We start from the raw sequence: 26,846 nt of genomic DNA, 5'->3' as shown, positions 1-26,846 counted from the left end.
GGCTGGGCTGTGGCTTAGTGGTAGAGCACTTGCCTCACACATGTGAGGTACAGGGTTCAATCCTCAGCATCACATTAAAAAAAAAAAAAACAAAATTTTTTTGCCTACTTGGTGCCATGGACTACCAGTGTTAGGAGTGACAGTCTGTTTAAGGCTACAGTGAAAGAACACTAAGGAGAGCTTTGGAAGCAAGATACAAGACAACGCTTTACAGTAAACTCTTTGATTCTTTAATTCATCATCTATTGTTCAAAGGAATTCAGCAGAATAGAGAAGAAAAAGCAGAGACTTGGGAATCAAACAAACTTGCTTTACCACTTTGTTACTTTGAGACCTGGAGAGTCACCGTCTCTCAAGGAGATTCATTTCACTCATCAGTGCATAACAGATACCATCACCCACCTCAAGGGGCTTCTGTGCTGTAAGGATTAATTTAGAGCACATCCAAAGGTCTAGCTCATAGTGTGTCCCCAGGATGGTGCTCAAGTCAATAACTTTATGGACAACAAGTATTGAGTCCCTTGTTTGTGTTAACCATTACTATTGGTACTAGGGATTGAACCCAGGTATACTTTAGCACTGTACTAAGTCCCCAGTCCTTTTTATTTTTAAATTTTGAGATGGGGGTCTTACTAAATGGTCCAGGTTGGCCTTGAAATTGTTATCCTTCTGCCTCAGCCTCCTGAGTTTCTGGGATTACAAACCTGTACAACTTTGCCTGGCAACCACTACTTCTTTGTTGAAGTAGAGTAATACCTCTGAAATGCACAAAGCATCCCAAATATAGATGTGCTTTTAAAAAATACTTTTAAACATTCAGTTTTAAAAAGCATAAGAACGGCTGGGGAGGTAGCTCAGTGATAAAGTGCGTTCCTAGCATGCACTAGGCCCTGGGTTCAATCCTAAGCACCAGGAAAACAAAAAAACAAAACCTCACAACCTTGTGAATTGTTTAGACCTGGGCTGCCTCAAAGAGGATTGGAGGGCTAGGCATGAGTGCACACCTGTAATCCCACTGGCTCAGGAGGCTGAGGCAGAAGCATTCCAAGTTCAAAGCCAGCCTCAGCAACTTAGCAAGGCCCTAGGGTAACTTAGCGAGACCCTGCTTCAAAATAAAAATGAAAAGGGCTAGGGATGTGACTCAGTGGTAGAGTGCTCCTGGGTTTAATCCTCAATACTGCAAATAAATAAATTAATGGATAGCATAAGATTTTCATTTGGTTTATAATAAAGTCCTCACTGGCAGTTGCTGAATGCTTGGGGAATATAACCAGCCTAAGAAATACACTCCATTTATGTATGATCTATCAAAATGTATAAATGCATTCTACTGTCATGTACAACAAATTAGAACAAATAAAAAATTAAATAAAAAAATGGATACACTTCAAAAAAGAAAGGAAGAAAGAAAGAAATACAAACATGTTACAACAAAAAAAATAAATTACATATTACATTATTGAGCCTGGTAAGTTATTTTTAAATCATTCTCGTTTTTTAAAATTATTTATACCTGCACCATCCAATATAATAACTACTAACCACATAAAGCTGTTTAAACTTATATTACTTAAAATCAAATAAAATTTAAAATCCAATTAGTCACACTAGTCACATTTTAAGTGCTTAATAGCCATACTGTAGTGAATAACAAAGATACAGCAGAAAGTTCTATTGGATAACACTGCTCTATATGCTTTGTTACATATGGAAAACAAAAACAACAGCTACCATCTTCTTTCCAAGACAGGAAACACTCTGGAGTGTCTATTTTCTGTGTTGGAATGTCTCTTAGTCTGATGAGTGTCCTGTTGGTTGTTTACTATCCCTACCTCCAAATATCAATTTTGTCTTGGTCTTCCAAACAATTAAGGAAAAGGAATTCACTGAGGGATGTAAATAAGCCATAGTTCCTTCACACTATAGTAAAAAAATGGTGTCTGATTTCAGATGAACAGCACTGGTAAACAGGCACATGACAGTGAAGTGTCAAACCAAAGGTCACCGATGTTGGAGTTAGTAATGTAAATTACTTAAATTTGACCTTTATCTCCTATCTCTGGAAATAGGAAGATTTGTTATTATGGAGAATGTATGTGTGTGTGTGTGCTATTATGGGGAATGTATGTGTATGTGTGTGTGTGTGTGTGCAAGAGAGAGTGAGAGAGAGACAGACAGACATGAGAAATTAAAGTGGGACTTGAACTGACAGGATGATTAGACATTGGAAGAGGTCACTGAGAGAGCTCATAAACTTTTTGTCCTTGGAAAGAAATAAGACACACTAATTTAGGAACAAACTTTTTGGATATCAAACCAGGTAACTTCTCAACCTTTTCATATTTTTAATATTCATATTAAAACAAATTAAATACTTGTACCAAATAAGGCATGGGTAAAGTAATAAAGTCACAAAAATTATATAAGGGGGTCACCCATATCAAACAAATCATATATGAATATTTCAAAATGGGATCATTAAAAAAGCATTTATATTTGGTCTTTGAAAGTATAATAAAGCTTGAGGATTGTAGGGTTTCCCATGTTATTTTTATTTTTTTTAGTACTAGAGATTGAACACAGGGGCACTTAACCACCGAGTCACACCCCAGTCCTTTTTATTTTTTAATTTAAGACAAGGTCTCATGAAGTGGCTTAGGGCCTCACTAAGTTGCTGAGGATGGTCTTGAACTTGCAATCCTCCTGCCTCAGGCTCCTGAGTTGCTGGGATTACAGGTGTACACCACTATGCCCAGCTCCCATGTTATTTTAATTTGTAATTAAAATTTTGAGTTCCACAGCACACATTGAAGTGTGATAGGGAAATACTAGGGAACTTAATTTAGGATTTTAAAATTAGCCAGACATGATATACAAAGTACTTATAATACATATAGTGAGTCACATCCTCAGGTAACAGAAGATTCACCTCTAGTTCCCAATTACTTGGTAGTAATTAAACACTTACTCTAAAGATACCAATCCAGTCCTTTCGACGGGGGATGAAATGCTGGGTGAAGGTGTAATAGCATGTGATGTCCCCTCCAGGGACATAGAACTTCTCCACACTATTAAAGATGACCTGAGAGAAATGACAACGATCGAGCAAGACAGCTGATGTAGGGGGATCTTCTATTGTTTTTTCCATGGTGGGGGTCCTGTAATGAGATATGGAATAGAGTAAGGCTCAGAAAGGATTTCTGAAATGCCAGAGATTTCTGGGCTCTCACCCAAGAACATTCTGTTCAAGGCTATCAGGAAAAGCGAAATTCTTGACAAGTATTGAAATCACACAATTTACTTTCTGTTTCACTTCGTGCCATTTCTCATCCATAACTACCCATTCTTTAAGAATTTTCAGAGAATATATTTTTGACCTCTTCACCACAGGCATCACCATACACTTTAAAAAATTTTTTTTGATGTTGGGGATAGATCCCGGGGGCACTTTACAACTGACCTACACCCCTAGCCCTTTATATTTTTTTGAGACAGCGTCTTGCCCAGAATGGACTTCAACTTCTGAACCTCCTGCCTAAGCTTCCCAAGTAGCTGAGATTACAGGTGTACGTGACCATCCCTAGCCCTCACATACCCTTTTTTTGTGGGTAGTGGGTTTCCAGGGACATTTTACCACTGAGCTATATCTCTAGCCCCTTTTAAGTTTTTTTGTATTTTGAGAAAGAGTCTCATAAAGTTGCTTAGGACTAAATTGCTGAGGCTGGCCTCGAACATGGAATCCTCTTGTCTCACTCAGCCTTCTAAGTCACTGAGATTATAGGTGTACCCTTGTTGCTTACAGGTAGTTAGATGTTGGTAGTTGTTTCCCTTTCTCCTCTTCCTCTTTTTTTTTTTTTTTTTTTTTTTTTTGGTGGTGGTGGGGGGACTGGAGATTGAACTCGGGTGCTCTACCACTGAGCCACATCTCTATCCCTTTTTATATTTTATTCTGAGAGTTTCCCTAAGTTGCTTAGGGCTTCACTAAATTACTGAGGCTGGCTTAGAATTTGCGATTCTCCTGCTTCAGCTTTCTGAGTCACTGGGACTACAGGGTTGTGCCACTGGTACCCTGTTTATTTGTTTGTTTGTTTGTATCAGGGATTGAACTCAGGGGCACTCAACCACTAAGCCACATCCCTAGCCCTATTTTGTATTTTATTAGAGACAGGGTCTCACTGAGTTGCTTAGTGCTTTGCTGTTGCTGAGACTGGCTTTGAACTCATGATCATCTTGCCCCAGCCTCTAGAGCTGCTGGGATTACAGGCGTGGGCCACTGCACCTGGACCCTGCTGCTTTTATTTCCCTTAAATAAACAAGGCAACCTGAGAAAACAGTCTAAGGAACTTGTAAGACCTAGATTTTAGATTTTTCATCCCATCAAGCCCTATGACTTTCCTAAAGTCAATCTCTCTAGATTTCAGTTTCTTCATTCAATTCCATTTATAATTATCAGATCCTTCCATATAAAAGACACTGTATGTTTTAGAAGGTTGAGGCAGGAGGATCACAAGTTTGAGGTCAGACTGGGCAACTTTGTGAGACCTTGTCCCAAAATAAAAAAAAGAACTGGGGCTGTAGCTCAGTTATATAACGCTCCTGAATTCAATTCCCAGTATCACACACACACAAGAGACTAGGCTAGGCTGAGGATGGGATCAGAACAAAGACAGAAATAAGAGATTATGTGACATGCAGCAGTAGCAAACATGGGTTCTGAAGTCAGAATGGTAATATTCAAATTACACTTTCTGCTCCTTGTTAAGGGATAACATTCGGGCAATTTACTTAATCAGTTAGGCTCTGTGACTATTTCCTCATCTGTAAAAGGAGACCTATAACAACATTTACCCCAAATTTTATTGTTTTGTGAGGTTTAAGTGAAATAATAAAAAGTGTCCAGCCCTTAAATCAGTGCCTGTCACTGAGCAAGACACTTCAAGGTAGACTCATGCTGACTGATAGAATAAAGAATTTAACAGAGAGTCTGCACAAAGAAAGGGTTTAACAGATGCTGATGATTATTACTATGATTGTGGAGGGATTTTAATTTTTTCCTGGCATCAACCTTGCCCTCAAAAGGGTCCCAATCCCATATAGAGGCTAAATGAGTATATAAGTTAACTGCCAAATGAATTAAAAAGAAGTGCAAAATGCTATTGTTCAAAAGAAGGGATGCAACTCCTTATGAAAACAAAGAAAAGTTTCAGGAAGTAATGAAAATCTTACATAAGCCCTCAAGGAAGATTTGGATTTTGACAAGTGGTTATATCATGAAGGGGGCATTCCAAGAAAAGGAAATAGCAAAGAAATCTTTGTAACAGTAAAGAAGCAGCAAAATGTAGTCCAGGTTTGGAAGAAGCAAGGGACTTTGGATCCCTTTCTATAAAATGGAGGTAACCCATATTTCACCTTTTTAGATCACAGTATACAGATAAAATATGATCAAGGATAGGAAAATTTTGGAGATAAAAACACTACATAAAAGAAACCAGTGCCTGAATTGTTGACACCTCAAGCTTCCTGGTGCTCAAACAAGTCACATGTACTGTCTTCTAAATGCTTCTGTCAGTCAAACATGAATGAGTCTGATTCTCAACCTATGGTTTTACTAGGAAATGGAAAAAATATTGCAGCTGTTCATATGCAAATACTAAATGATACCTTATAAGCGCAGCTGTTGGAACATGTTGGAAGATAATATACACATACAGGCATGCACACAATTAAAATAAGTACAATAACTAAAAAACAAACCACTAGGGCTAGGGACACAGCTCAGTGGTAGAGTGCTTGCCTAGCATGCACAAGGCTCTGAGTTCCATCCCCAGTACCACAAAAACAAAAACAAAAAAACCATTATTACTCTTCCAACTCTGCCCACCCTACCTATTTCCTGGTTTTACTCTGAAATACATGCAACCAGGCCTCTTCCTCCAACTTCCCAGAAGTCTGTGTTTTTTCCACAGAGAAGACAAAGGGACTTTGGGGCACTGAACTATTCTTGAGATTAAGCTAAAGAACTGAGAAATCACTGGCTTTCTGGTTTTTGACACAGTCTAGCACATCCTCAACCTCAAACCTCAGAACATATTTTCAAAGTGGAGGGGGTGGGATCCCATTCTGGTCTCTTATTTCCCCTATAATAAGCTGTTGTCTGTGTGATGAGGGTTTCTCTTGGATGGTATGGGAAGATGGGCAAGGAGGTTTATCAGCTTACAGACTCTTTCTCCCTAAGAGTCTCCAGTCACTCTGAGGTCAGCAAATTTCCTTCCCTCTGTCCTAAGCTGAAGCACCAATTTATCTGAGCATATAAAATGACTTAATTTGTCCTTTGCCTGTGGATCATGAAGAACACTCCGGTAAGAGTGACTTCCAAGGCCTGCCCCTCAATTAACTTAAGTACCTCATATCTAGTTCTTTTCCTTAGGACACTATCATAACTGTGTATATAACACAATGCCTAATGCAAAGTAATCATTAGGTATTTGTTGAACAAATGAATGAACAAGATATGCATATTGATATGCATATCAAACAGTAAAAAGAGAAGGAACTTTGCAAGTAAATAATGGTAAGGGTAGGTTGGAAATGTAGCTCTGGGTAGAAAGCACTTGCCTACAATTTGCAAGGTCCTGGGTTCCATCCCTAGCACTGCAAAAAAGAGAATAAGTAATTAATAATAGTAATAATAATAGAAGTGATGGGGCTGAGGGTTTTTTTTAAAGCCCTACTCTTAATTTGTTGAATACACTTGAGGAAGTTGATGTTTCTTAGTTTAGTTTTCTCCTGTCTAAAATAGGGTGAGGATCTGATAAATATCTGTGTGCAATGTCAACTCTGTGTGGCTGGTTCAGCTGGCATGGCTGGTTCAAGTGGCATGGTGCCAAAAAACAAAAGGCACCAATATGATTTCTTTAAGAATCCATCCAGTTTACACTCCATTACCCATCTTCCACACACTCAAATTTCAGCAAGCTGTTATACAAATAGATGCTACTCTAAAAGGTAAGACCAGCCATGGGTAGGGTGACTTGTTACAGCCTCTCTTTACTTACCAGAAAAATCACCAAAGTAACTCATGAGCCAGGTGTGGTGGTGCATCCCTATAATCCCAATGGCTCAGGAGGCTGAGACAGGAGGATCAAAAGTTCAAAGTAAGCCTCAGTAATTTAGGGAGGCCTTAAGCAATTTACCAAGATCCTATCTCAAAATAAAAAGGGCTGGGGATGTGGCTCAGTGGTTAAAAGCTTTGGGTTCAATCCCCAGGCCCTGGGGGGGGGGGGGGAAGAGTAGCTCATGAGCAGAACTCTGAAGAAAGGACAGGGCATGCATACATGTATTAAGACATAAAATAACATTACAGAGCTCATGTTTTGAGGCTTGAGTGCACCGCCTTTCATTCATTTTAAAACAATCAGTCTGTCTGGAAAAACCAATAGCTTTGGTCCTGTGCTTATCAAAAATGTAAGAGACTTCAAGAAGTTTTCCATTTGAGAGATCTCATTGTATTCCCAGCAGGACTCAGGATATTCAGAACTCAGTCATTCTTTTAACTTTTTATTTATTTTTTTTTTAACTTTTTTTTTTTTAGTTTCAATGGATCTTTTTAATTTTGTTTATTTATATGCAGTGCTGAGTATCGAACCCAGGGCCTCACACATGTCAGGCAAGCGCTCTACCATGAGCTACAACCCCAGTCCCCTAACTTTTTAAATTTTTGTTTCAAGACAAGGTCTTGCTAAGTTGCTCAGGTTGGCCTTGACTTGTAATGTCCCCACCTCCCCATTAGCTGGGATTTTAGGAACATGCCACTGTACCCAGTTTAGATTTCAACCAATCTTGAAATTCTCCTTGGCCAAGACTGGCTTCCCTTCTCTCCTTTACCAAAGTTTAGGACAGCACTTAGCAAACCTCAAACATAACTATACCAATCTGAACTGGGTCCGGGAGGAAGGACTGCAACTTTTCCTGGAAGGAAGGTATCTGCCGATTCTTTTTTTTTTTTTTTTTTTTTTTCCTGCCGATTCTTAAAATCAGTGATTCCTAAAACCCTTCCTTTCTCCCGGTGACAAAATTCCCTGGACTAATGGGCTCCAACAACTGCTTGGGAAATGACCTTTCTGACAAAGTAGTTTAGAGATGAGTGTTTATGGAGGGGGCACTGAAGGAAGGATATAGAAGGAAAATTGGAATGATTTACACATCAACTTCCCCTCCATTAATCATTCTTCTCACTGTAGAACCTTTCTACCATCCACTTCTAATTCTGGCGATAATTAATAGAGGCAAAGGAGAAGAAATATAAGAAGAGCAAAAGTTAAATTTAGAAGCCCTGACAGCTACTGAGTCATGAAAAAGCAGTAGGATGCATTAGGTCCCCTAGAAATGTGTAATGGTATTCTACCCAATTCCTTACCCCTACTTCCAAATTAGATTGGTCACAGAAGAAGTGACCAGGAAAAACGAATAATCATTTTTAAAAACAAAAACATCAAGCATGAGACAATAATACAGAGATGCTACAAACTATCAGAGGCACTTTACTTGGCTTTCCTTTCCCCACCCCCCTCCAATTTGGTTTCCAAAAGGATTAGGGTCCTCAGGGGAGCTGGCAATAATAGGAATGTATTTTAAAGCAAGTCCCCTGAACTGACTCCTAAGAAAACATGACATATTTTCATCTAATGAGCTTTTTAAGCCTAATATACTACTCCCAGGACTGTTCCATGAGGGTATAGATCCTTTTATCCTGAAGCAAGGCAACAATAGTTCTACTTCTGCTCTTTCTGAGTGAATCTGCAAACTACATTGATATGCTTTTTAGCAGAAAAATAATTTTAAATGCCCAACACCTCCCCCCTTTTTTTTGTGGTACTGAGATTGAACCCAGGGGCACTTTACCGCTAAGCTTTATCCCAGCCCTCTATATTTTTTGAGATAGGGTCTCACTTGATTGCCAATGGTAGCTTCAGACTTACCATCCTCCTACCTCAGCCTCCTGAGTTGCTGGGATTACAGGTGTGCACCATGTTGCCCAGCCCAACATTTATATTATTCTTTTATCCCAGTGGGGGGCATGTGTCAAGAGAAATATAGCTACATAGGTAGCTTCTCTGGATTAGCTCACAAAAGGAAATCAAACACTTCTATAGCCAACACATGCAAATCTATTCTTCATTTGGGAACAGTAAAAATAAAGATTTATAAAAGTCAAATCTACATTTAATCTAATTCCTTCATCCTTATGCTTACTTTCTAGAGCTAATAGCAATTAGCAAAATGAATGAACCGATTTGAATCCCATTTCTCCCTGACATGGTAGATACATACATATAACTAACCTCAGTGAACACTGGTAGTATGTGGCCCTGAGATAGGTAGGAAAAGCAAAACCAGAAATCGCTGTGGTTCAGATTACTGAGCCACTTGCTCTAGTTCAAATTTCCCAAGTTCATTTTAGTTCCTTACCTAAAATGTTTTAAAAGTGCCTTAGAACCCAAAGGCCCTTTCTTTCTTTCTTTTTCTTTTGGTGGTGCTGGGGATTGAATCCAGGGCCTTGTGCTTGTGAGGCCAGCACTCTACCAAGTGAGCTATATCCCCAGCCCTCAAAGGCCTTTAAGACTACTCATTGACAACTGTATGAATTGGCAGTTCAGCTTATTCTAAGCAAGCCCTTATTCCACATACCATATCAACCATAGTGCCAGCAGTACTAGGGAAAGCATAGAAAAATAGTTCTGGGATGCAGGCAATCAGAAAAAATCTGTGAAAATCTTAGTTTGCCCACTTTTTTCTTGAAATGAATAACTCTGCTCTGTCATGTCAATAGTGATATGGGCAGATACAATGTTTGAAGAGTAGTGGAAAGGGGACTAGGCCACCAGCCAAGGGACCTGGGTTCCTGTCTTTGTCCTACCAATAACTAGGCTGAGATCTTGGCCAGGTCACACTACCTACTTTTAGGCTTCTGTTTCCTTATCAGTAAAATGCAGGGATCATGCTAGAAAATGTCTAAGGAAGTTTACGGCTAGAATGATGACCCTAAGTGAAAGAAAAAGGAAGTGAAAGTTCATTTTAACTTTGATCTAAGAAAACAGGGAGCATAACACTATGTCAGCAAGTGCCACCACATTTTTCAAAGAGCCCAGATGTACAATGTGATTTGAAGAGTACAACTTGTTAGTTCCAATTAACTCAGGATTACTGACCAACCCTTTTAAAGGTTCTTTCCACTTTACAACTGTCAAGTCTGCCAAAGGGTAGAGTTTCAAAGTCCCCTGAAATTATCTGGGAAACTGATCCATCCGGCTACTACTAAATCATGTGTTCTCTGTAAGTGACAAAGATCTACCGCATCACGTCCATTGTTTCATATAGTTTGGGCAACCCCTAAGAGATGAGTTGTATCTTCCATATTATTCTATTCAGCTCCACCCATGGCCACTTGTTGGCCCGCATCTGTAGCAAAGAATCCAAGCGATAGGAAAAAGCTAACAGAAACAAGTTAACAAGTCCGGGTGGGGCTGAAATCATACGGGAGTGGGAACATTAGTCCCCACACTAATTCGGGCTAATGGCGATGGGGAGGGGCAACGGAAGAGCAGCGGTGACGTCGGTGGCACCACACCTCCTTTTTCTTCTCGGCTGCCTCGAATAAAATGCGAGCCGGGGGGTCAGGTATGCAACCTATTCGTAGAGGGGGAAACTGAGGCCTAAGGAAAAGTAACTTGTCCGGGGTGACGCGGTGGGGCCCCGCCTGCGCCCGACAGCCGTCCGCGCGACGTCGAAGCGAGGCGGAGGATTACGAACCCGCAGGAGGCGCTGGGAGGAGGCATGACGCCAGGACACCGAGGGCGGCCGCCGCGTCACGACCCTCGCTCCTGTCAGCGACCACAAACAGGCCGCCCGGCCCTCCTCAGGAGAAAACTGCCCCTTCACCCTCCAAGGCCGCGGAAGGAGCGCCAAGGCCTCCGGGGTCTAACTCCCACGGCTGATCACCTTAGGAAGTGGCGTGAGGTGAAATCTGAAACTGGCCGCACCTCTACCCGTCCGTGTCCTTTCTCGGGGCTGGAAGTCTGAATTTGGGGAACCCGAGGGCCCAACTGCCCCCTTTCACTTCAGGGACTCACCAGGGGCAGCAGCCGGCAGCGGCGCAACAGCAACAGGGCAGGGAAAGGGGCAGGGGCGGGACTAAAAGCCCGAGGGATCGCGGCTTCAGCCCGGCCCCGCCCGCGGCGTCATAACGGTCAGCAAGCCCCGCCCCGCCCCGCCGCAGGGCTGGCTGGGACTTGTAGTTGTTGCCCCTCGGACTTTCCCGAGTAGCTGCAGTATTGTCTACCCCCAAGGGTCCTACTTCATGCCCTAGAACGAACTGTTTTACTTACTTTATTTTTATTTTTATTTTTTTTTAACTTTAGTTCTTTCAGTCTTGACTGAGAAAGCTTCATACCTTTGAAGGGTCATTGAGAGGTCATTTTCATTTTCATTTTTCCTCCTGCCGCGTAATACTTTACCAAGAGTCCTGCAGATGAGACTGGCATTTAATCATGCAAAATTCCTGAGTCTCCTAATTTCTGTATTTTATCATTCCCTCTCTATGAACAAATTATTCTCTAAGGTAGTGCTCTTTCTTTAATTAAGAACAAACTTAGCAGGGCTGGGGATGTAGCTTAGTGGTAGCACCTTGTTTAGTATGCATAACGCGTTGTGTTCAGTTCCCCAGTACCATAATAAATAAACTCAGCAATAAACTCCTTATGTGAGCATGCGTATCAGCCTTGACATTTGGTCTCCCTGGCCTTCCTTCAACAGGAATCCTGTTAACTTGGGTTTAGCAAGAGTCTCCCTGCAGACCTGGTGGAGCAAGCCTGTAATCCCAGCAATTACAGAGGCTGAGGCCAGAGGATGGCGAGTTTAAACCCAGTCTCAGCAATGTAGCGAAGCCCTAAGCAACTCAGAAAGACTCTGTCTCTAATAAAATATTTAAAAGGGCTGGGATGTGGCTCAGGGGTTAAGTGCCCATGGATTCAATCCCTGATACCAAAAAAAAAAAAAAAAAAAAAAAATCTCACCACGATACCACAATGTCTCCTCTTAGAAATTCCACCCATTGACCCCTCACTCTGCTTGTTGACTATGAATTCCCACTTATCCTTATTGTATTCAATCCCTAGTTTAAAAAAAAAAAGTAAGAAAGACTTTATTTTGGAGTGTTGCAATAGGGACAAAATGGTGGTGAGGGTCTGTGGACAGAAAAGTACTAAGAGAGGCTGGGAGTATAGATATGTGCCAGAATACTTGCCTAGAATATGTGAAGCCCTGAGTTCCGTCCCAGCACACACACACTCACAAAATTACCAAGAGGAGATACCAAGAGTAGGGAAGTTGTGGTGCAATTTGAGAGGCTGAGGCAAGAGGATTGCAAGTTCAAGTCCAGCCTCAGCAATTTAGCCAGACCCTGTCTCAAAATAAAAAATGAAAAGGACTAGAGATGTAGCTCAGTGGTAAGGCACCCCTGGGTTCAATCTCCAGTATCAAAAAGCAAACAAACAGAGTATGGGAATTCTTGCTAAACTAATACAGGATTCTTGATGAAGGGACACCAGGCCAGGGAATGATATCTCAGGAGTAGAAGAGGAGGAATTTGATCAGATGTTGAGGGTAATCAGATATCAAGGGTAAGGGGTTCTCCCACCATATGACCCAGCTATCCCACTCCTTGGTTTATACCCAAAGGGCTTAAAATCAGCATACTACAGTGATGCAACCACATCAATGTTTATAGCAGCTCAACTGACAATAGCTAAACTATGGAACCAACCTAGGTGCCCTTCAACAGATGATGTTCAACAGATGGATAAAGAAAATGTGTTATATATATATATATATATATATATATATATATATATATATATATACACTTATATATACACTCAGATTTAAAGAAGCTGAATATTACTCAGCTTTAAAGAAGAATGAAATTATGGCATTTGCTAGTAAATGGATGGAGTTGAAGAATATCATGCTAAGTGAAATAAGCAAAACCCAAAAAACCAAAGGCCAGATATTTTCTCTGATATGCGGATGCAAATTCACAATGAAGGGAGGGGAAAGAGTTACTTTAGGTAGAGGGGAGTGAAGAGAGGGGAAGGGGTATGGGGGTAGGAAGGATAGTAGAGTGAAATAGACATTATTACCTCATGTACATATATGACTGCATTTCCAATGTGATCCTACAACATGTACAATCAGAAAAATGAGAAATTATATTCCATTTATGTATGATTTATCAAAACAAATGTATTCTACTGTCGTGTATAACTAATTAGAACAAATAAAATTTAATACAAACAATTTTAAAAAAGGGTAAGGCGTTCTCTCTACACTACCTTAGGATTCCTACTAAAACTGTACTCCTAAGAACAGACATGGAAACCCAAAGTCAAGGCCAACTTTGAAGAGGGTCTTTAGAGGAACCTAACTAAAGCTTGATCAAAGAGAATCTTTATTAAAAGATTTGATAATGGATTTACTTGAATAAGAAGCTTGGCAATCAGAAAAAGGGATGGGAGAAAAATTCAAGCTAGAGGGAATGAGCCATTATGCACAGCAGTGCTACCTGGGAGAATTCTCTACAATGGTGGTAGTGTTTGATATCTGCACCTCCTGATCCAGTAGCCACTAACCATATATGGCTATTGAGTATTTGAAATGTGGCTAGTGAGACTGAGGAACTGAATTTTCATATAACTTAAATTGAAATGGCTGTGGACAAGTGTCCTCCTAGTGCAGATCTAGAGTATCTGGTAACACAGGCATGGATTCTGGGAAGGAGGAGGAGAAGTAGGCAAGCCTGAGGGGAAAAAAGGTACCCAAGGTGCAACTTCTTGCAGCATGAGCCCTGCCTAACTCTGTCTAGGGACAATAACACTGGCTTTTGGACTTTCAACTCCATGGAAAAAGAGGTGAGAGGGATTTCCTCCCTGAAACTTGTCATCTCTGTAACCTCCTAGTCCTTCCAAAGTGCAGATTGTTTCAATGTTTAACTTTGAGAAAGAAGAGAACTGAGTATCAATGGGAAGAAGGAAACTACTAATTAGACTGAGATGTGACTGGAATTTTACATATTTGCAGGCCAGGTATACAGGAGAAAACAGGGGGTCAGGTGAACCTCACATTTACCCTGTTTCTAAAATGTGTGGGCAAACCAAATCACCTATTAAATGTTTTAGAAATTGCTAATATTTACTGACTTTTTCCCCCCTTTTTGTGGTGGTAGAGGCCTTGCACATGCTAGACAAGTGCTCTATCACTTAGCTATAGTTCCCACCCAAGAGTGCTAACATATAAAGGCACTTTTCAAAAGTCCTTTTAAAAATTTGGCAGTTTTGTTTTTTCAAAAATTATACCAAATAATAAACTGATACAAGAAAACTCCACCAATATTTTCAAGTCCTTTGTAGAGAAAATTTGTCTATAGGACAACTTTCCTTGAATTAGCTGATTCCAGTTGATACTATGGGAGTTATTTTATAACTCTGTAAATTGTAGGTAATTAATAGAGAAGCAAATTCTGTCTGGTCTGATAGAAACTTAGTTGTCCTCTCTCCCTTCTGGGGAAAACAGTTTTGCCTCTATTTGCAATTCCTTTCAATATTCTTTTTCTCAAATTTTGTGCTTCTTGACTTCTTTTTGAACCATCTGACTATCTGAATTTTTCCCTTATTTGAATGAATCAAATAAAATCTTAATACACATTCATTTTAAAAAATCTTTATGAGAGCATTGTGACTCTCTCTCTCTTTCTCTCTCTCTCCCCTCCCCCCTTCTCCCCACTACCCCTTTTGGAAAATTCTCTTAGCATTTCTTCTAATATTTTTTATTTGCATGTAAATATGTTTGACATAATTTTAACCTTTACAAAACTTTTTTCACACTATTAAGTGAAAAACTTTTTCATATTGCTATAAAACCTCATATTTACTGGTTTCTATTTTGTTATGACTCTACCATGATTTACTTCCCTATCCTCTAATCATTAAGTTGTTGTTCATTAAACAACAAAATCTTTTTTTTTTTTTTTTTTTTTTTTTTTTTTGGTGGAGAGCTGGTGATTGAACCCAGGATCATTAAAATGCAAAGATTCTGAAGGTATTTAACCGCTTTGTAAGTCTGGACTTGACTACATATTACTAGTATTATCAGATGAAATGATATCAATGTATAAATAAGAAGACTTCATACTACATATTACATACCCATGACATGCATGTACAGTGTGGCCACCAAAAATAAAGTGTTAGTGGGAAATGGATGTCTGAAGCAGTTTGAAGAAAAATTAAAGGGCAGTTTTGTGGAGGGACCTTTTGTTTATTTTTAAAAATTATCTATTTATTAATTTTGTGATACTGGAAATTGAACCCAGGAGCACTCTACCACTGAGCTACATCCCCAGTTCTTTTTATTTTATTTTATTTTTTATTTTGAGACTAGGTCTCACTAATTTGCCAAGGCTGGCCTTGAACTTTTTTTTTTTAACTTTTTTTTTCATTATCTTTTTTTTTTTTACAGTGATAAATAGTAAAAAAAAAAATTATTTTCACACATGTATATAGGGTAATAATGTCTATCTGAATCTACCGTTCTTCCCATCCCCACCTACCCCACCCCTCCCTTCACTCCCTCTGTACAATCCAAAGTTCCTTCATTGGCCTTGAACTTTTGATCCTCCTGCCTCAGCCTCCTGAGTCACAGGGATTACAGGTATGTGCCACTGCACCTACCTCCTTTTCTTCCATGTAGTGTATTAGTGCTGAGTTTGTATGTCTCCTGTGGCACATAGGATGGGCTCAAGGAATATGCCTGTTATTTCACTTGTGGTGGAGGCACTTTCTATGGGACTTGTTTATAGGTGCCACCCATACTAAGAAAAGGATGCAGTAAAGCATCCATGAAGGACTGGGGATGTAGCTCAGTGGTAGAGCACTTGCCTTGAATGTGTGAGGCACTGGGTTCCATCCTCAGCACCATATAAAAATAAATAAAGATATGTGTCCATCTACAACTAAAAAATATTAAAAAGCAAAAAACCAGATGAACAGTTACTTTTTGGAAAAGCTGTTTCCCTAGAAGGTGAGGAAGGATGAAGACAGGCAAGAGAAAGACAGAAACCTGAAATGCTCATGGCTGAACAGCCCCATTTCTAGAGATTCTTTTTTTCAGTCCCATTAGATATAGCTGAACGTCAAAGGGTGGAGAGCTCAAAAGAGGTGTTGGGCAGCAATTTCTATTTCTCTTCTTTTTCTTCTTTTGGTACTGGGGATTGACCCCAGGGTTGCTCTACCACTGAGCTACATCTCAGTCCTTTTTGTCTTTTATTTTGAGACAGGGTCTTGCTAAATGGTCATGGCTGGTCTCAAACTGGTGATCCTCACGCCTCTGTCTCCCAAATTGCTGGGATTACAGACCTGCACCACTGTGCCCAGCATATATAGTGTGTATATGTGTATACACACACACACACACCCACACACACACATATATTATATATATAAGTACTGGGGATTGAACCCAGTGGCACTGTACTACTGACCTACCCCTAGTCCCCCCCATTTTTTAAAAATATTTTTTTAATTTATTTTTTAATTTTTAAAATTTTATTTGTTGTAATTAGTTGTAATACGAGGGGAATATTACTCAGCTTTAAAGAAGAATGAAATTCTAGCATTTGCTGGTAAACAAATGAAGTTAGAGAATGTCATGCTAAGTGAAATAAACCAAACCCCAAAAACCAAAGACTGAATGTTTTCTCTGATATGCAAAACCAGGTTCTTAATGAGTTCACCCTAAATCAGTGTTTTTCATTCTTAGCAGCACATCTCAAATCCTTGGTGAAATTGTATAAATTTCTAAATCCAGGCCACAGCCAGATATTTAAAGCAGGCATGGGCATTCTTTTCTAACTCCTCCAGTAATTTCAATTTGTGGCCAGCTTTGAGGACTAATGATTGGTCTAAATGCAAGACTCATCTGCATATTTCACTAGTTCCCCTGATCAGAAATGCAGTCCACAGACCAGGTGGTCAGATCACCATGGGAGCTTTTAAATATGCAAATGCATGGAATATATCCTATACCCACTGAGTCAGACCTGGGGCAAAGGAGGGGACCAACCAATCTCTAGGAAATTCTAATGCTTGCTAGGGTTCAGGAACTACTGTCCTCTACCCGTGGGGAAACAGTGCTTCTCAGAGGGTAATGCATATGTGAATCTTGTGGGAGTCTAGGAATCTTGTTAAGATGCAGATTTTGATTTAACAGGTCTAGGGAAAGGCTGAGAATCTTTCTTACAAACTTCTAGAGAACATTGTTGCATGCATGATGCTTCAGGCAAGAGGGGCTAACTCACTGGTGAAAACTCAGACATAGACACGTGCAGTGAAACATGCCTGTAATACCAGCTACGTGGGAGGCTGAGGCAGGAAGATCACAAATTCAAAGCTAGTCTGGCAACAGAACTTGAAGGTAATGTGGGTGGCTATTGGGAGCTGGAGAAGCTTGGGTTGGCAGGCCCCTAGTGATCAGAACAGGTCTGTCGCAGGCAGAGGAAACCCCATGTATTGGGATGGTGGGTTGCCCAGGCTTCCGGTCAGCCTCAGATACTGCCCTCAGAGGTGACTAGAATCTCATTTTTCTTAGTCCTGCTGCTCTGGCAGAAGGCATTTGCACTGGATGTCTGCCCTGCCCTCCAGTTACTGTGGAGTAAGAGTTGTATAGTTGGTCCAAAGTGAAGCAGTTTTTTAGTCAATCCCGGAAATGCCAAGCTTCTCTACCTGACAGGCGTCTTGAGTTCAAAGGGGCCTCTGTGTTTAACAGCCAGCCATGCAGACCTGTTCCCAGGCAGGGGAAGAATGCCAGCGTCTGTTTGTCTGCCAGCAGGCCTTGACCCCTAGTCCCCTTTTTACTTTTTCTTCTAAAACAGGCTCTCACTAAGTTGCCCAAGTTGACCCTGAACTTGCAACCTCCCTGCCTTTAGCCTTTGGAGTAGCTGGGATTACAGATATGCCATACTGCAACTGGCTAGCAATTTCTACTTCTATTTCACTAATATCACTAGTAAGACTGTAGAGAAAGGAATAGTGGACTCTGTGAACCTACTATAAGATCGTGGACAGGTCAACTTACTTCTCTAGGCCTTGGTTTCCTCCTCTGAAAGCAAGAGGAATGCCGGAGTTGAGGTAGGCGTCTGTAAGTATTCTGTACATATTTCTGCCACATTCCCTCATGCATTGCAGACTTGAAGGGAAAAAAATCTGTTGCATGCAAAAGTTCTCTTTACTATCCTTACCTCATTCCCACTCCCTTTCTTTAACCCATCCCTGGCACATATACCTAGACTTTGCTTTGATAGGACTGTTGGCTCCTGTCATCACCCCTGAAAGGACAGCAGTGCCAGGATCTGGCCTATTAGCTCCCGTTGCAGCCAGCTCTCATAAATAACCAGTTGTCAGGGGTTTTAATGGAAACCCTCTGGAAGCTGTAAATCTTTGCTGCTCCCTTATGCATCCTCTCCCTCATTTCCATCACAATATTACTCCTGAGGGAGGAGAAACCGAAGTCTGGTGGAGCAGATTGGTAGGACACTGGGGAGAGGAAAAGGTGGGGTGGGGGAGGGGAACAGAGTTAGGACGGTTTGTCTTAGGGAAGCATCTGCTGGGGACCAGTTGATGTGGTCACCTGGGCCCTTAGGGCCCTGGAGAGGGGGAGGGGCAGTACAGCCTGGGCCACCTGCAGGATAGAGGGAAGAGGAATATATGGCAGAGAGGTTTCTGGGAGCAGTAGATGGGTTGCTGATTCCACCTTGGGCTTCTCTATTCATTCCAGGGTGAATGTAAGCTTCATGTCAAAGGCTTCCAGTATCCATGGGGCTAAGCTACACCTTTGCCTCTAGCCTCCAGCTCCTGCAGATTAGCAGATCAAGGGACAGTTTCCTGTGCTGGGAGGAATTTATGTTACCAATTTAGGTTCATATGCTGACAACATTCATATGCATATAGGGCACTCAGTAGTATATAACTCTCCAAACAAATGGAATAAAGTCTTATATACCAGGTTTATTGGGGGGCGGGTGTTTTAGGGCTTCAGAGGATGGAATGTTCTGATGATGATGTCGACAGGATTTTTTAAGAGTGTCCAAGGAGAAAGTCTTCCTGAGAGAGAACCTCCCCTCATGGAGGGTTGTGACAGGTGCTTTATTTAGACAGGGGAAATTAACATAGGATTTCTTTCTGTATCTGCAGTAGATCGATGTTTTCACTTTCAAGTAATATTTATACAACCTTTAATTTATTAGTTTAATTTTGCAGTACTGGGGATTGAACCTATGGGTGCTCTAACCCTGGAGCTACACCGCTATACCCCAGTCCTTTTTTTTTTTTTTTTTTTTTTTCCCCTCCCGTTTTGAGTTTCCCAGGTGGTTAAAAAGTATGATTCTCCTGCCTCAACCTTGCCAGTACCTGGGATTACAGGCACGCACCACCACGCTAGGCAAGTTTTTGTTTTTGATTTTTGAAGTCTCTTCACCTGCCATTTCCCCCATATTTCATCATAGCACAGCATGAAGTCCCAGACACACATGGGCACAATGCTCCCAATGAGTCCGCTCAGATCCTCCAGGAAGTTTCCTGGATTAACTCCAAAAGAGATGTGGCTTCTACCTCTTCTCTTCGAACTTTGGATGTAGTTTTTCTGAGGAGGTACTGTCGCTCTTCCTCCTCATGTTTCCCCTCAAGAGATCGGCAAAGGCTCTATTTTCAGCAGAGAGGATGATCCATGAAACTAACCCTTTCCCACAAAAGTAACTGCATTTCAGTGGCATTGCATCAAACCCCTGAACATTTCCCAAGGCTGAAGAAAGAAATAAGGATATTGACAACAAGAAATCGTTGTCTAAAAAAACCTATAGTTCATGTATTTAAAGTCGACCCTTTGATCTTTCACCAAATCCTGAATTAATCCAGGCAGAAAGAGTTCTTCTCTGCCTGCTAATCCTTTGCAGGCAGCCATACGGCGAGATAGGAGGAATGGAGATAAAACTGCAATTATTTGAATCCAGTCACTGAGAACAGTCAAATGTTTGTTGGGAGAAGTCGAGACCCGGACCCCGGTCTGGGTGGCACTCTTCGACTAGTCAGTTGGATGTCATGATTCGGGAAGTCTGAGCGGTACATTACTGATTTGCAATACCCATTTTACAGTGAAAGAAGCTAAACCTCAGAGAGGCAATGTGGACTACCCACGGTTACATAGCAAAATATGCCTGCGATCCTGACTTCAGTCTCAATCCAGTGCTCTTCAGATTCTGGTTTCGTCTTTGGAGACTTATGTTCAAGTCCTTCCCTCCCCGGGGCGGGTGCAACTGGAACTCGGGCTAGCCTTTCTAACAGCGCCTGTGCACTGCGCTCGGAAGGCGCCGGCCAGGGCGAACCTCCGCGGGAACTCGGCTCGCTGAGGGGGCGAGGGCGAGGGGAGGAGCCCGGCGGAGGAAGAGGGGTGGTGGCGCCCCGCTGCAGTAGGGAGCCGGTGCGTCCCCAGCGTCTCCCGGGACAACCTCGGCGCTTTCTCTACCAAGCTCTGGGACGGTTAATTAGATTCGGGAGGGAGGGGCCGTGGCCCCTACTGCAGGGGCCAATCGAAGGCCTGAGAGGTCCTGTATGTAAATATGAGGGGCGGGCGGACCGGGAGTTAGGAGGCTGGCGGGCTGGATTTGGGGTTGTCTGGCAGCCAATGGGAGCGTGTCTCTCTACTCCTCCCGGGGGCCGTAGAGCTCGGTCAAGACCGGGTAGAAGGAATCGCGGGTAAGAGCGCCCCAAAGTCCGGTGCTGGCCCCAAACCACGGCCTCTTAATGCCTCCCCAACACCGAAAACCTAACTCGACACGACCCCTTATCCCATCCGAGACTCAGTTCCCCAGGGCTACCCCTCTACCAGCCGCTCACCCTCACCGCCTCTCAGCTCCGCAGCTCTGTCTTTTCTCAGTCCCTGCTGTTAACGCTCACTTCCAGCTTCCCCCGATTTCCTAAACTCGGTGCACCAGGGAACTGTCCCTTAGATACCAACGATCCCTGGGACTCAAACAGCCTTTCGCTTCTTTCTTCACCATCATGGGTCCTTCACTTCATCACTTTTCTTCGTTGGCCTTCGCATTTTTCATGTCCGGGATATATAGTCCTGTGCGGATGCTCCTTCCTCCTTTCCTGTCTCTCTTTCACCTCCATTTGTTATTTCTCACCCCTTCTGAGGGAATACTCTTCTTCTCTGGGGTTTGAGCCCTAGAGGGGAAAAAAAAAAAAAAAAAAAAAAAAAAAAAAAATATATATATATATATATATATATATATATATATATATATATATATATAAATTATATTTGGGGTTGAAATGGGAAGGGGGTTAACGTTTATTAAGCACTGTGCCATGTGCTCCAGAAAATGATTTAATATTTATCCCGATCCTACCATCGTATTCTCATTTTTATGATATGGCGCACATTTTGAACCAAGCTCTGCTTTAAGCGCATTAGAAATGTTAACTCAGTCTTTAGAACAATCCCGTGACATGACTTATTATCCTCATTTTATTTATAAGGAAACTGAGGTACGAAGAGGGTAAATTACCCACAGCCATCATTCTGGAAATCTGTCTGTTTTTGCTACTATTGCCTTAAATATTTTGGAGAAAATGACCGGACATGAGCCTAACCTGAAAACTGAACCTTCCAATCTTGCAGAATTCCTAAATTTCTAGCAGAATAAAAGATGGCATCTGAGTTTGCAAGACTCTTATCTTTCTCAGTGAATGTGGCCTGTCATCCTCAGGATTTCTCATTGGCAAAGCCCTTGAGCAATTGGGCTCCCCATCCCTTTGTTGTTAGTTTATATTTTGCTAAAATTCAAAGGGTGACTAAAAGGAAAAGCAAAGAGGCCACAAGAAGCATTTTATTTTATCCTCTCTGGATCAAAGCTCAAACTACTGTCCTGAATGGGAAGTTTTTAACCTCTTGGGGGTCCTGTAAGCACAAGAAGATAGGGAATGAAAAGAGGAAATAATAACTTGGCTCCTATGCCATATTGAGTCCGAAAGACAAAGCTGAAAACTAGATCCAGAGGTCTCTCCTCCGCATTGTTTTGTCTCCACTCCATTCAGCATTTTCCAAGAGCTGGTCACTAGAGGCTTCAGATGGATCCTTCTAGTATGGAAACAAGAGCCAAAACGTGAGAAGGGGTGTGGGAAGGAAAACCTATTATTTGGGAAAAGAGAAGGAAGTCAAGGGCAGACAAAAGAGGAGAATCCTTCAGTACTATACATTCCTACAAACTGGAAGAAAAGTTTAGGCTGTAAGGGGAAGGAATGAAAGAATTTGACTCACCTTTAAAACATGTTCCCCTATCATTCTTCTTTTCTTTTCTTCTCCTCTCCAAGTGCTGGGGATTGGACTCAGGGGCACTCTACCACTGAGCTACATCCCCAGCTCTTTTTAACTTTTATTTTGAGACAGGGTCTTACTAAGTTGCTTAGGGTCTCCCTAAGTGCTGAGGCTGGCCTTGAATTTTTTTTTTTTTTTTTGGGGTGCTGGGGATCGAACCCAGGGCCTTGTGCTTACAAGGCAAGCACTCTACAGTCTGAGCTATCTCCCCAGCCCCTGGCCTTGAATTTGTGATCCTCCTGCCTTAGCTTTCTGAGATCACAGGCGTGTACCACTGCCAGGCTTCCTATCATTCTTATTTTAATCACCCACCAAATTATTCTTTCCTCTCATTTAACGGACACCTCTATGCATTCAGTCTTGGCAGAAGAAAGCACTGAACATTTTCCCAGGGAAAACAAGAGTAGTCAACAAGTATAGTCCTTCAGGAGTGGAAACCAGACATGGACTCTGGGTTTTTTCCAAATAACCTGCAGCAAGTTTGTCTGGAACCATCCCAGTGCTCCATTCCTCCCCCTGGTGGCCAATGAAGGGTATTTTCCTTCTCCCCAACTAGGAATGAAGTTGACAGCCTCTGGTTTGAAAGATCTCAAGATCAAACCCATCCGTAAAAGGAAGGAAACATCAGTGTTTTTTCACTGCCTTAACTATCCTATTTGGAAAGGTGAACTGAATGCTTCTTGCATCATTAAGAAAAACTGGGCCAGCCTGGGCAACTTAGCAACACCCTGTCACAAAATAAAAAATAAGAAGTGATGGTTGATGTAATCCAGGGGCAGCACACTCTTGGGTTCAGTTCCCCATACCAAGGGTGTGCAATGGGAAAAGAAAGAAAAACAAAAAGGGAAAACTGAACATGTTTTGTTTGTTACATTGATAGCAAAGCTCTTAGTCTTCCTTTTCAAACTCTCCAAAAGTACTTAGTCCACTTTGCCTGCTGTCCTTGTACATTATTATGTTTTTAAACCTGGGGTTGAACCTGGGGTGGGGAGCTTAACCATGGAGCCACATTCCAAGCCCCTCCCCCTATTTTTTTGAGACAGGTTCTGGTTAAATTACTTAGGACCTTGCTAAGTTGCTAAGGCTGGCTTTGCACTCACAATCCTCCTGCCTCAGCCTCCTGAACCATTGAAATTACAGGCATGTGCCATCATGCCTACCAGTGTCCTAGCACAATGAGAAGATAATTAGGCAGGGCAGGAAGCAGAGGTGTTGCTCCTGGCTCCAATAACTTGCTCTCGAGCTCTGTGTACATGCCCTTTCCTAGTCTAGACTGGTGGCAATATAGGCGGATGGGGGAAATTTCAAAACCTCCTCTAAAAAGTAAATGGGTTGAACTAACATTCTTCAAAGTCCCTTCAAGATCTAATATTCAGGAATTCCATAATATCTTAGAAAATGTTCTAATTACACCCCTAATAAGAGCCCTGGTATAATGTGGATATTGGTGAAAAGAAGGGAACAAAGAGTGAAAATGAATACAAAGCAGCAGTGGCAGAGCTGTTCCCAGGGTTTGACAAATCTGGGGAGATCTAAACCTCTCATTGGAGGTGGAAATTTAGAAGGAGTGACTTTAAGGGATGTAGGGACAATTTATTTATTTATTTTTGGCAATGTTGGGGATTGAACCTAGGGCCTCATGCACGCTAAATAAATGTTCTACTGCTGAGCTCTACCACCAGACTGAAACATTTGATTTTAAGGGGCTAAAGTCACCAAGACTGCATCTGGGAGCTAGGAAATCAGTTACTTTATGATTACAACATTTATGGGTGATCATTGGAGAGGAAAAGACAGCAGAGTGCAGCGGAGAGACAGGCTGTGGAGTCAGATAGACATGTGTTCAAAATCCCAGACATGCCCAGCTTGGCAACTACGTCTATCAACTATAGCAATAACAACATACTGCTGGGCCAAGTGAATGCTTCTGCAGGCTAGGTTCAGGATGAGTCTCCAGCAGGCAACCTTTGAATGAGATATTCTTTCAGGAGCCTTTGGAGGGAAGCTAGCAGTTTTCAGCCATAGAAATTAAACAGGGAGGAGGAATCTAGGGAGAGTGAAAGGGAGGGAGAAAGACAAAGTAAAAAATAATCACATGTGGCAAGAACTGTTGTCTGCCATCTTGCACCTGTCTCATGTGCCACCCAGGTGGCACTTGTGTCATAAGCAGCCTAGAATACAGGGGAATGTAGGCAAGAATGCCATGGTGAACCTGTTCCTCCCAAAGTACACGGACTTAGTTTCTTGCTCTGTGGGCCTGAGTCCTTCCCACACAAGGACAAGCCATTTGACCTTTTTGTTTGTTTGTTTGGTTATTTTTCTCTTTTAGGCAGACAAATATAAGCAGCCATGACTTGTTCTGACCACTTGGGTAAGGATTTGAAAGGGCAAAGATACTTTCCGACTCTAGAGGTCAAATTCAGGGTCAGTTTCTCCCCAAGTTAACATTAACCTTTAGGTAAACGAGCCACTCCTCCTTGAGGGCTTGGTAAACAGGAGCCGTTGTGGAAGGTTAGGGGAGTGGAGCTGGCCGTTTACCTGCAAGGAAGGAGCAGCCCAAGGTCAAGATTCATGTTAATTCTCTTGAACTTCGCCAAAATATGCCCTGTCACTGAGGAAATCTGACTTACAAGGCTCAGGTTTTATGTCAGTTGCCCAGAGCACAACTCTTTTTCCCCTGCTCTGCTGTCACCATAAAGGGACTTGAGTACAAATGACAGTGAGAGAGAGAAAACAAGTGACAATCCTTGGTACATGTAATAATTCTGCCTGTCTTTCTCCAGGGGTGATTGTAAGCATTCAACGAGAGCATGCATATGAAAATTGTTTGCAGAGCCCAAAGAACTCTCCCACATTAGGGTTATTGTTAAAATATTCATGGGTAGCCTTCCTAGTTAGAGCTCCCACCCTGACACCAAATTAACTTTGGGAAAAGGGCAGAGGGAGGTAGAAGGGTGTAATAATGTTAAAGACATGGTGGTAGGGTGTAAGAATTGTCTAGAATTAGCAAGTTTAAGTACAGAGGGGAGGTGATTCCCAAGAGATTGCGTACCTCTGTTGAGCCTGCTGTAATTGCATGTTGTTGGTAATACTTAGAAAAAAATTGTTGAAATCCCTCTGGGAAACAACATGGTAAAAAAGAAAAAAATATATGTATACCAGAAGCTACATAATTTTCCTGTTTGTTAGTAGTATAATCTCTGGTTATTAATTTAAGAAAACAATCTCAAAGAAGTAAAAGATTCTCTGTAAAAGTATGGGTTTTTGTTTGTTTGTTTGTTTTTTCCCCTTTGACATCTTACTATTTTGCCCAGGCTAGTTTTGAACTTCTGGGCTCAAGTAATCCTCATGCCTTAGCCACCCTAGTAGATGGGACTACAGACTTGCACCATCAAACCCATCTTGAAAATGTGTATTTTAGAGTTATTTACATAAGATTAAAAATTACAAGCAACTTAACATTTCCAACAATAAGGCAATGGTTGGTTAAATTTAGGCACATTCCTTCTATGGAATATTGCATAACTGTTAAAAACTAGGAACCTGCAAACTTTGCCACCACTAGAAGGATGTTTACAGTATGATATGTGGACAAAAAGCAGATGTAAAATTGACTATAGGACTGGGGTTATGGCTCAGTGATGGGGTGCTCACCTGGCACGCATGGGGCCCTGGGTTCGATCCATAGCACCACATTAAAAAAATAAAATAAAGGTATTGTGTCCATCTACAACTAAAAAAAGATTTTAAAAAATGAATAGAATAATTATGCTCAGAAGTTAAGAATAAAAGAAGGCACAGATAAGTCAAAGTTGCTATGCCCCATTTCTAAAATGTTTGTTTGCAGTGCTGGGGATTGTTGAACCCAGGGCCTTCAGCATGCTAGGCAAGTGCTCTACTACTGAACTATATTCCCAGTTCACCCTACCCCGTTTTAAAAGTCTCCTTTAATGTTATTTCAATAATAATACGATATAATAAATATATATTTTTGAAATCCAAAGAGTGTGTGAAGGAGGAACAGATAGTAAATAGCAAAATAACTGGGTATCAAAAGAGAGGGCTAAAACAGTGAGGAGCTTGGCAGGATTTTAGGAATTAAAAAGAGGAAGAAAAAGCACTGGAAACATGGACTTATGGCCACAGGAGCCTTGGATGTAAGGGAATTCATGTTAATTGGGCCTGGTATATCTGGGTTACCCAAAAGCAAACTAAGTACTTTCCTAAGGAGTAGTGAAGCAGGAACATTAAAAGTCCACTTTAAAAATGTGATATTTGAAAATTCAAGCAAACATCAAAGATGTCTCATGCAGTTAAGGAGGATGAGAACTTTGCTGTACTTCCTTTTATGTGTTTTATGCTTT

General features: G+C 41.5%; 2 protein-coding genes across 3 annotated transcripts in view; one reads left to right on the top strand and one right to left on the bottom strand.

Moving 5' to 3' along the window:
* Calcoco2 (calcium binding and coiled-coil domain 2) overlaps nt 1-11,237 on the bottom strand; it is a 30,389-nt gene extending 19,152 nt beyond the window's left edge. The window contains exons 1-2 of one of the 2 annotated variants that reach the window (XM_047545013.1): nt 11,130-11,237; nt 2,969-3,158 (exon numbers count right to left, since the gene is read on the bottom strand). In XM_047545013.1, coding sequence (XP_047400969.1) covers nt 2,969-3,148 — 180 coding nt within the window. In that variant the 5' untranslated portion in view covers nt 3,149-3,158; nt 11,130-11,237. The other variant, XM_047545014.1, reaches the window with a different exon arrangement.
* A 9,555-nt stretch (nt 11,238-20,792) lies between these two features.
* Nucleotides 20,793-26,846, top strand: part of Ttll6 (tubulin tyrosine ligase like 6) — a 36,640-nt gene continuing 30,586 nt past the window's right edge. Inside the window, exon 1 of the mRNA XM_047545613.1 lies at nt 20,793-20,855. The gene's annotated coding sequence lies outside the window, so the exon portion shown is untranslated. The remainder of the gene's footprint in view (nt 20,856-26,846) is intronic.

The sequence above is a fragment of the Sciurus carolinensis genome, chromosome 3 (genome assembly GCF_902686445.1).
Source record: "Sciurus carolinensis chromosome 3, mSciCar1.2, whole genome shotgun sequence".
In the NCBI taxonomy this organism is placed as follows: Eukaryota; Metazoa; Chordata; class Mammalia; order Rodentia; family Sciuridae; genus Sciurus; species Sciurus carolinensis.
Note: the sequence above shows the minus strand (reverse complement) of the source record. Positions and strands in the feature narration are given on the sequence as shown.